Source organism: Microtus ochrogaster, chromosome 16 (genome assembly GCF_000317375.1).
Source record: "Microtus ochrogaster isolate Prairie Vole_2 chromosome 16, MicOch1.0, whole genome shotgun sequence".
Lineage (NCBI taxonomy): Eukaryota > Metazoa > Chordata > Mammalia > Rodentia > Cricetidae > Microtus > Microtus ochrogaster.
In genome coordinates this window covers 1,185,130-1,196,666 of record NC_022018.1, presented here as the reverse complement: position 1 = coordinate 1,196,666, position 11,537 = coordinate 1,185,130, and the positions used below count along the sequence as shown (strand labels likewise).

At 42.0% G+C, this 11,537-nt stretch overlaps 1 protein-coding gene across 2 annotated transcripts in view; it reads right to left on the bottom strand.

Annotated features, from left to right (window-relative positions):
- Positions 1 to 109: 109 nt before the first annotated feature.
- Pter (phosphotriesterase related) overlaps positions 110 to 11,537 on the bottom strand; it is a 63,394-nt gene continuing 51,966 nt past the window's right edge. The window contains exons 4-6 of one of the 2 annotated variants that reach the window (XM_013348955.1): positions 7,743 to 7,883; positions 3,050 to 3,128; positions 686 to 841 (exon numbers count right to left, since the gene is read on the bottom strand). In XM_013348955.1, coding sequence (XP_013204409.1) covers positions 3,098 to 3,128; positions 7,743 to 7,883 — 172 coding nt within the window. In that variant the 3' untranslated portion in view covers positions 686 to 841; positions 3,050 to 3,097. Of the gene's footprint in view, positions 842 to 3,049; positions 3,129 to 7,742; positions 7,884 to 11,537 lie in introns of both variants that reach the window. The other variant, XM_005354627.1, reaches the window with a different exon arrangement.

The following is an 11,537-nucleotide window of genomic DNA, read 5'->3' as shown; positions in this document are numbered from 1 at the left end:
ACTTTGCAAAACACAACACAATTAACAGCAAAAATGGAGACGGGAAAGCCAGAGTCAGCAAAACTGATTTATTATAAGTTTACATAGATAGAGGGAAAACACAGTTAACTTTTCAAAAATATTTTTATTGTTGTAATCTGGTAATTTTATTGCTATCTCCTTTGGGAAAGAGAGCCTCAGAATTTAACTTCCCTTGTTGCAAAAGTGATTTTAAAATGCCATATTATTCATTAAGCATTAATTAAAGAACAGCAGGATAATTAGTAGGATCATCAATATTACAACAAACATTAGATTGCTCCAGAAGGGGGCAACTTAACTAGAAACACTTTAATTTTTCTCAAGTAGTGTAGTGAGAGTCGGGGGGTGGGGTGGGGGGGAGACATCCACAATGACTCTTGGGAACATAGTCTTTTGTATTTGTTTTATTAAGGTAAAGCAATAGGACTCACTTGAGCCCTGTAGCCCCCACCAGAGCTGTCCCTGTGATAGGTATCCAGTTTCTCATAGGAGGGAAGTGATCAATCACTGGTCCCGTGGAGCTTGGATTAACGTCTCAGAGTAGATTTGAAATCACCGAATATCCACTGCAAATCTTACCGTGGAGGTCTGTGTTCAGAAACAGCCATCCTATTTAAAAGTTAGCCATCGCCTAGGGTTTTCTATGAGGATCTTATCGACAGCTCTCTCGGCTACGCCTCTAAGGAGCATCTTAGGAACAATGTTGGTGAGAATATGTGAGTAGCCATGACCTCCGTACTTCATCAGTCGGTGCTTCGTGTGTATGTCATGCGCCATGAGAATCCGATCTTCATAGCCCTCATCCACCAGGAAGCGGACCCTAGGAAAAACACGTTAACTCGTGACAGGCCACCAGGCTCACATCTTAGACGCTAACCTTTCACTCCGGAACACACTGTGCTCGTAAAGATTCTGCCTTTCGCTGCGGCATATGGACCAGGAGATTTCTAAATGAACACTGCGTGGCGAAGATGCAGGTGTTACTTCACACCAACATGAATGAGATCCTCATTCTGAGCACACAGCCGTTTCTACCCAATGAGATTTCTGACAGTGTCTGGCAATGCTGCGCTGAAGACAGCTTACAGTGGTCAGGCCGTTTGAATGAATGGCCACAAAAGCAGTTCATTGAATAATTTTATATTCAGCTCTCCTCCCTCAAATGCTTGTCTTAGTCTCAATTCTGAAATAACATTCTCTCTCTCCCCTTTTAAAGCCAGTGGGCGTTTGTGATTAAAATAGAAAAACAAAAGGATTCTTCATGTGAATAAAATCCTGCGAGTAAGATCAGCTGATTGTCAAGTGGAAGGCCCGTGCCATGTGGTTATGCAGTCAATGAAGACGGGCTGGCGAAGTCCTCTGTATTCGAGCCATCTGGTCCTCTGAACACAGGAATTCTGACTTAGTGGTAGCCTCTGAGCGTTAGCAGAAACTGACCTAAAGTTTTTTAGTCTATCTTCCTTGTCAACAAGGAAGCTAAAATAACAAGCTGCCCCTTTAAATCCATAGTCGGTTGACTAAAAGACAGCTCCCTGACTGTAAAAAATAAATAATAAAATAAAAGTAATCCTCTTTGCCTAGTTAAGAGCTGCAATCTGCAGCATGAGTCACCCCCTGACAACCACCATCTGTACGTGTCTGCACTCTGGGCAGTGTCTGTCCCCAACTGCCGTGGGCCTTTGATGTCAGAGGTGCAACTTGTGAACAATGGCTTTTCTCTGGGATTCTGTGCAGTCTTGTGAGGATCGCCTATCAAATGGATGTAGGTGGATGGATCTCGCTCTTCCTCTGGGGCTTGGCTGAAAACTCTTGTTTTGGTGGATAGATAGGATCATTTCTTGGCTTTCTCAGGCATGAGTCCTGTTTAATAACTACTGTGGTCCTCAAAAATCCATGGCACAAAAGACTGCCCTCAGAGAACCTTTAAACTAAGTTACAATTGAATATTAGACCTATCTGAAGGTCAAAGGAATGTAGGCACCATAGTGAAGAACCAGTCTGGGTACTCAGGGAAGAAACCAGCATTCAGCAGGCACAACCCCTAATCTCATTTAGGCCACTAGCGCTATTTGGCTTGCTAAAATTGGTCCTGAAGTCCTGATCTGCAGGTACTTTTTGAAAAAAAAAAAACTGTAGTTCAGGGGAATTCGCTAAGATCATTTGTGTGGCCATTTATCATACACAGGGAGACGTTTGATAGAATACACGTGCAATACAGAGCCCAGGGTGACACTGATCAGAATGGAATGTCGCAGTAATGGGAGCTTTTCGGGTGCACTTGCTGCCTGACTGATTTTCCTGAGCAGTCCTCAGGGTTGTACATATTTCCTTATTATCTGAGAACTGTATCTCCTGTTGCAGGTGTAGCGAGCTTAGGCCTAATGCATCACAGGCTCTGGGCTCAGTCCCCAGCACTGCCTATAAGGATGGGGTAGAGACACACAGGTCTGTAATGGAATCCCACCCAGAGGCTGAAGTTGGGGAGCTGGAGTGTGACTTCAGGATTACCTGGCCTCAGGCCACGTCAGGGTTGCACGCCTGACCTATTTCAGACTTTGGTTTCCCCAAAACAACAAAAGAAAAGCTGGGTCATTCCTCCTCAAGCTGAGGCTGTGGTTCAGTGGTAGAGTCGTTCCTTCTCCGAGAATTTTGATGTGTCATTACTATGACAACATACAACGAAAAATTCCTATAACATACCTGTATCCCACCTTGAAACACAAGGTTCTTAATTTGGAAAGTTATAAGAGAGAATAATAGATAGATTAAATGCATGTAATTAAAAATGAGAGCCATACAGAATTGTAACACCACCCCAGAAAAGGAGAAAAGAAACTTGGAGACCTTCTCTTCCTATTTTGGTTAAACTATGAATAAATTCATTTTCGGGGGTGGGGCAGAGAAAACACGTAGAAAGCACAATGCAGTCACGGCACCAGAGCTGTGTTATTTCATGGGCACAATAATGTTCTGGTTCCAGAAACACAATCATGCCAATCGGGAGCGGAATGCGCCTGGACAAGCCTACCCTGAGAGTTCAACTCTGATGGTGCGGCACCGTGCAGAAGAACAGGCATTACAAAGAAGCTGCCAGAAGGGAGGAACCACTACAGATGAGAAGACAAAAAAAAATCACAGTAATTATAGCAATACAAATGAGTCCATGTTTTGCAAACAAATATTAGAGAGAGACTACAAAGTGTGAAAAGGCAGAGATATAATAAGATTTGAGAAATGGAGCATAAGATTGAAAACAGGTGTTAGACACAGAATTTCTGGTTCTGAGAACCAGAGGTAGGCAGAAGCGTGTGCCGACATTCCTGCACTCGGGAGGCTCCAGATTCCCCAGGCTGGGAAAAGACTGTCCCTGAGTGTCGCAAAGCAAGTGCTCAGCCCATGGGGACAGTGAGGGCCAGGGATGCACACAACTCCAAAGGTTACCCAGTCATCATCACTAGCTGGGTAGACTGAACAAATACACAGTATTAATTTAAGAACAAATAAGTAAGAAATACACAAGCATACGTATAGCACATACAGATATTTTTACATGCACACATATACACATTATTCAATGTTTAATACATAAAGAATGCTTACACTGGCACAATAAGAGATAACCAAAATTAGATTTTTTGTTCTTGAATTAATAGCCCAACACAGTTAAGAAGGATTAATTGGGAAGTCAGTCATTATCATATCCCCCTTATCACCCCTCCCTTCTTGTTCCAGAAGGCCTGGGAACCTCACAGAAGGCACAGGCCACACCCCATTGGCCGAAGAGCTTTAGAAAGAAAAGTCAGATCCAGAGTGGAAACCTCTCTTGCCAAACTGAATTTAAAATTCATCATGAAAGAGTTATTGAAGATCTATTTGAAAATGAATTTTTGTGTGTGTGCACGTGCGTGCACGTGAGTGCATGCGTGTGTGTGTGTATGTGTGAAGCATACCATATGCATGCAGGTACCTGAGGAGGCTAAAAAGGGCATCAGATTCCCTGGAACTATAGTTACAGGTGGTTGTAAGTCCCTGAAATGGGTGCTGGGAACCAAACTCCAGCCCCACGAGACAGAAGTAGTGTTAATTGCTGAGTCATCTCGCTAGCCCCAAGTTTGTCTTGTCTTGAGATAATGCTGCATAAGAATGAAGATCACATAAGAAAATATGCGATATAGTAGCCTACTTGTAATGCCAGCCATGGCTTGTGGAGTCAGGGGATCCCTGGAGCAAGCTGGCTAGCTAGACTAGCTGAATCAGCAGACTTTGGGATCAACAAGAGACCTGTTTCAGTTCATAGGACCGAGAGCCATGAGGAAGACACTTGCCATTAACCTCTGACAGCCACATACTCATGCACATATGTTCATGTGCACCCTGTGCTTCAAAGGTGCATGCATGAGACACAGGCACACAAAAAAGGAACAAAAAGAGGCCATGAATTTGTTTGCCAAAGAACTAATTGAGTATAAAACAGAAACAACAGTTTCATTGATGCGGTTGCAGAAAGTACTTGATTCATGTGCAATAGTCTTCATTGTACACAACTATGTAAAACACATCAGCTAGCTGTCTCTACCTAATGATATTGAAATGGAAGCATATTTTACTGTTACTGGGATCACTGTAGACAAATGCCAATATACAGCAGTCTAGGACCACTTTATGTAGACATAAAGGTCGCTCTCCTGAGGGAGCAATCTTCAGCTTGTTTGGAATGAACATGGGGTTGAGATATTCTATTCAGCACCATGGTGTACATGTTCAACTGTTGATATATCTCAGTTTATGGACATTATTTCTTACTTCTAGTTTTGCTCATTCCCTGATGTAGGTGGGTCATCTGTCTATCTGTTGCTTTCATTGGTTAATTAATAAAGAAAACTGCTTGGCCTGATAGGGCAGAATTTAGATAGGTGGAGTAGACCAAAAAGAATGCTGGGAAGAAGGGAAGTGAGGCAGATGCTATAGCTCTCCTCTCCAAGATGGATGCAGGTTAAGATCCTTCCTGGTAAGCCACCACCTCGTGGTGCTACACAGATTATTAGAAATGGGTTAATCAAGATGTGAGAATTAGCCAATAAGAGGCTAGAACTAATGGGCCAAGCAGTGTTTAAAAGAATATAATTTGTGTGTTGTTATTTCGGGTATAAAGCTAGCCATGCAGGTTGGCCAGGCGCAGGGAACACAGCCCGCCACTCCTTTTATAATTCCCATTCCAGCAGGTTTCTACTCAAAACCCATACTTTGGTCCTTGTTATCACAGGACCCACCCCCCTCTGAATCTTAATCTTCAGCTTCCCATGCTGGCCACTCAGCCTCTTGGTACTGTCTCCACTCACCCTGCCCTATTGCATGTACTCACCCATTTCTTTAAAGTCTACAGCTTAACTTTTCTGTCACATTATTTCTAAATATGTACACATTTTTTCATATCTTACCTCCAGCTTTGATTCCCTGCCCCTCATTTTTCAACCCTTCCTTTGCTACCAACTGCAGCCTTCAAGAAAAAAAAAATTCCAATCTAGATTTCTTTATGTGTGCACATTTAATGCTTCTACCCACAGTGCTCCACTTACACTATTATCAATATTAAAAACCTCATTTGGGAAAGCAATCAGCAAACCATGAGCACTTGTGCCAATACACAGTCATGCATCATGATTTCCAGGGTCGAATGGGTCTCAGAATATGCATGCAAACCAGTACCCATTCCTACTCTTCCCTGTGCCCCAGAGGACCTTTCCTTTAATCTACCCCTTCTTTCTCAGGAGAAAATCATGTCTGCCTCCCACCAAGACTGGAGAGCACAAAGGTCGTAATAGAAGGAGCGACAGGCGGCTTCCCGCCCGGCTCCTAGCCGCCCGGCTAGCTTATACCCCAAAATAACAACACACAAATTGTATTCATTTAAACGCTGCCTGGCCCATTATCTCCAGCCCCTTATTGGCTAACTCTCACATATTAGTTTAACCCATTTCCATTAATGTGTATCGCCACTTGACTGTGGCTTACTGGCATGAATCTAACCAGCGTCTGTCTTGAAGAGGAAAGCCATGGCTCTCCCAGCATTCTGTTCTGTCTACTCCACCTATCTAAATTCTGCCCTATCAAAAAGCCAAGGCAGTTTCTTTTTTTTGACCAATGAAAGCAACACATAGAAAGAAGACCCTCATATACCAAAAAGCATTTGGCTTCAGTTCTGGATATTCTTGCTAAGACACTTATCTTATCAACATTATTGTTTGTGTCCTGCTTTTCCAATTCAGAGGAGAAATACTCTCTCAAATAATGTTCACCTCACTCCCCAAATTCCACCTATTTGCCTCCTTAAGCACCTGACTCTACATTTCTTATCTTCCCAGACATCTTTGTGTGAACATTCACTGAATATTTCCATAAGCAGTACCAGGCGTTCATAGAAAAACTCTGTGTGCTGTATTATACGTAAAGTGTGTATTAATCTCTTAGAATTACCATTCTTTCTTGGACATATTCTTTCTGTCTCTGTCCCTCCCAACTTCTGATCTTAGCTTCATAAACTGTTCAGCTTTGGAAAATGTTTCCATGGCCCACCTGCGTTGGTCCAGCTTCCTGTTTCTCTCCACTACTGCAGTTTTGCAGAGTAGCTTCACGTTCCCTGCCTGCTTCCTTAGCACCTACTCATTTCTCAAGCCTTCTACTGAGACCACACTTCCTGACCACCAGAGTCTCCTAATTTGCAATCCAGTTGTTATCCTTCAACCTTGATCCTTCTTGATATCTGCTGCCTATTGTAGGTGTCCAAGCTTTTGGCTTAAGCCTGACTTCTCACTGAGATCCATTACATTTCCCCTGATGGTATCAGCTTGGAAACACGTCTTCCTACTTGTCCCTAAGATGCTGTTACTGATTCCATCTATTCAGCACCTGTGCCCACAGGTCTCCGTCCTCTTCTCTTCATGATCTTACGTATTCCCAAGATTTGAACAATTGATTATGCCTACTTTTATATCTCAGTTCAGATCCCAGCTCTGAGCTTCACACTCTGATATTAGTTATTATTTTAGGGATAACAATACTAAGATACTCCTAAAGTAAAGTCTTCTTTGTCAATCTCAGACATATTTCTCCTCTCTGACTCCCTATCTTGGCTCATTTAATCTTCAATCTTCATGCCGCTCTGTGACCAACACCAAACAATGTAGCCATCTTCAACTTTATCAAAGAATGAATTCTGTCATGGTTTGCTTTATCACACAATAGACAAAGTTGGGACGGTGTGATGTATGGTGTTGACATGTGGCATTTTATCATTTAAGTTGTAATCCCCACCTTAATGGACACATCAAATAAAGCATTTAAAATGACAGTTGCAGAAAATCTTGGCTTGAGGGAGATCAACCCGAGGAAGGAAGAACTGGTTCCACTATGGGTAAGAGGGGGAATGGCTTTCATTCTCTCCTTGTCATGGCAAAGGTAGGGCATTGCCTGTCCCTTGTCAGCTGTCCATCTGCACTGAGCTTCTAAGGCTCTGATAGCTTTAGCCTACTTACTATGACTCATTTTCCTCTTGAAATAATATATAAAGATTTTCTCCCTGGAACAGCTCAGATCTATTTTTCTCTGCCAATGCTGCTTCAGCCTGCTTACTATTTTCCACATCTTTGCTAATACTCACCCAGATATAACAAGCCCAAAGGACTGGCAGAAGAGAATGTGATGAGAGATTCCAGCATATTTACCTTTTAATTCTTTTGTTATCATCAGGCATATCGATATCTGGGCTCAACTGGTAATTAAGGAGCTCCGTACCAAAGAGATCATATTCCAAGTAGCAGCCAAGTTCAGCAAACTCCAGTAGCTCCTTCTTATTAAATATAGACCTAGAGACAATAAAACAGACATATTGCTAATGCTGTTATTAAAAACATATTCTCTACATGTATCCTGTATATATATACGTATATATATTACTTTAGGGACTGGAAAGATGACTGAGTGGGTATCGTAAGCACTAGCTGCCAAGCCTGATGACCCAAGTTCAATTCCTAGGATGCTCATGGTGTAATGAAAGAACCGATTCTCACAAGGAGCCCTCTGAACTCTGTACCCCCTGGATGAACATGCCCACACACATACATAAAAAAATGTCATAAAAAACATGACCATTATGTTGTTCAAGGTCAATTAAACTAAGTTCAATTAATTACCAGAAATATGGAAACATACCTAGAAAATGAAGTTACGTTTCTACAGTCCTTAGAAACTAGTCCTTACATCAATTTTTCTGCTATTAGCCAAGCAGAATTTTCTAACTCTCCTTCAGAATGGTTTTTAGGATATGTTTCATATCCTTCTAAAAATCTTTTTAGCCTGTATTTTCATCCTGTAGGACTGCCATGAGCTATGAAAGCTATTAAATGTATTTGGTATCTGTTCTCACCTGACCAGTTAGGTTCATAATGCCAGTCTGGCTGAAACAGGAAACTCTTGCTGCATGGTGGCAGCAGGGTGATTTTCTTGAGAAATGACTCCAAAATTAGCTCCAAAGCCTACGTGAGGTGAGTTTCATTGCAACAGTTTTGAAAGGGGAAATATCCATAAAAGTAATATATTTAGGGGGCTGGGGAGATGACTCCGTCTGTGAAGTGCTTAAAGCAGAAGGATGGGGACCTGGGTTCAGATCCCCAGCAACAAAAACAGCTGAGTGCAGACACAGTAGATCTGTAATCCTAGAGCCAGAACAGGGGGTGGGGGTGAGGGGTAGTGGATTAGTAGACTCCGGGATCTCAGTAGCCAGCATGCCTGAATTGATGAGGTCCAGTTCCAATGGAAAAACAAAAACAAAACACATGACTCAAAAAATAAGGTGAAGAGTAACTGAAGATGACACTCACCATTAACCTCTAGCATCCAAAGGCACATGTCCATACATGAGCTTACACACATATGTGCCCATACTCATGAACATGTATGACACTCAACATCAACCTCTGGCATCAGAGGCACATGCCCATGTATGAGCTTACACTTACATACTCATATGAACGTGCAATATACCACTAATATACATATATATATGTATTCTTAAAATAAAATTTAATATTTATCAATATCTTGTCAGATTAACAGGTATATTAAAAGTTTTTATTTTAGGATACAACCATGTAAATGAATGGATAGGAAAAATTAAGATAATATAAACAGGGCAACAGAGGACAGAGCAAAAGATATCTAAAGAAATTTAGTTTATAACTACTAAAAAGGAATAAATTATATTACCCTTGAATAACTCTGTAGACATTCAATCACATGGAGGAACAGGAAAGAATAAATAGACCCTGCCAGAATACAGTGTGGAAAGTAATCCAGGGAGAGAAACTCAGACATGGCATGAAGGTCTAGAGAGGAAGTGATTGCTTGGGGCCCGAAATTAGCCTGGAGAAGAAATAGAAATGACAGCTCATTCTTACCTTGGCGGTTCTTACGCGCACTGATGCTGTACCACTTTGGCAACTTCAGGGGCCAAGGATTAGCGCATGATTACACGTCTGTGATTCTGCTACTAAGCATTCAGAAGTATTTCAATGCTTTTCCCCCAAACAGTGGAGGACTAATTAGGCTCCCATGTGCTGTGAAGGTAAGGGGTGCCTAATTCCCATGCTTCTGGGCCATTCTGAGCGATCATGGTATGGTTGGCTCCTTTCTCTTTCACCAGTTTAACCCAACTTAGAGCTCAGGGTGCTGTTTTAGGGGAAGACTAAGGAGGCTTTCTTTCATACTTTAAAACCCGAATCACCACTGTGCTAAGGTCTATTAACACCACTCCTTCTCTACCTTTTCACCATGGCGACAGACTTCTGCTTCCAAACTTACTGAGCTAAAAGGATGTGTTTTTCTGTAGTAAACATACTCTGTTTTTCCCAAAGAACCATGTTTAGAAACAAAATATACACAATTAAAATAACAGGAGGGAGAAGAGATTAAGATTAGTATTTTCTCTTTTGAGTCAAATTTGAATTGTTGATTACCCAATACAGGCAAGCCACTAGACAAGAAAGCCAGGGAGGCTGGAGATACTGACAGGCCAGATTAGATTATTTTCCTTTCTTCTTTTGGCCCAATGCCCCCAAACTAAGTTTTCTACATTTTAAATAATGTATTAAGGCATGCACGGTAGGTAACAACAGAAAATACAGTAGGTATCAAGCCACAGGAAAATCTTTAGTCTTAGTTTCAATTGAAAGAAAAACTAGGGACTGGGTGAGGGCAGCTCAAGCTGGTGAAGTGTCTGCTGCACAAACATGAGAACCTGGGACTGATGCCCGACACCACATCAAAAACCATGCACTGTGGCAGAAGCTGGTAATCTCAGTGCCGAGGAAGGGGATGGAGGCAGATACCCGGAGCTGGCCATCCAGGCCATCTGGTCTAACTGGCAAGTCCCAAGTCTTAGTGAGAGACCAGTCTCAAAAAGCAAGGCAAGCAGCCCCTGAGGGCCAGCACCCAGGACTGACTTCTGGCCTCTACATGCATGTACATGCAAACTCACAAGTGCACTCCTAGCCATTGTGCTGTTTTTTTTTAAACCTCATTTATTGTTTTCCACAATCCCATAGGTTCTTGATTTCATTGATGAACTAGAGAACTGATATCAAGGTAATGTGCTAAGCTCATTTCGAAGTTGGAAGCCGTTATCTTAGTCATCATCACAACACACAACTTGCCCTGTTACCCTCTCTTTGCTCAATGGAAAAACTATATGGACTGAATACAGGTACAGTATATGTCATTTTAAAGCTCGGCACCTAATTCTCCTCCCGCACTATCTTGAAACTATGTGTGAAAAAAACGGGGACCAAGTGGGAGTATGTGGGTAAGGAAGGGAAAACATCAGAAGGACAAGATAAGATTAGCTTGTAGAGTGTTTTAATTCCTAAGTAGGTGTATAATTAATATGATAAGTATAATAGGTAATGTTAAGACTTTCCAGTTATTTTAGACAAAATGAATAATGTGATTGAGGGAGGAGAAGGAGCAGCCTAGTCATGATGATTGCTTTCATTTTTCACATGAGCCTCACATTGCCCTGCGCACCTTATAAATGCAAAGGGGGCACACAAGCATCTTCTTTCATCAGGTCGGATGAGATGACTTGTTGATCTACCACCATATTAGCTGACCCCCCACCCTTCTTTACCTCCATTCATATCAGCTATGATATGGTTTGATTTGAAGGCATGCCCATCAAAGCCTTATGCGTTAGAGCCTGAGCCCCCAGCTCATGGAACTATTAACAGGTAGAACTCTAGAGAAGTAGAACACAAAAGAAAGTCTTCCAGGAACTGGGTGAAGCCTTTGAGAGGAGTGTATCTGGATGTCAGTCCCTTCTTACCTTCTTTCTTAGCTTGGCCAGGAGTTGAAGGTATTTGTTTTGCTAAATAATCCCACCACATTCAGAATTTCTAACAGAAGGGTTTCAAGGTAATGTATCTCCTGGATCTCAGACTCTACCTCCATAACTATGACCCAAACTC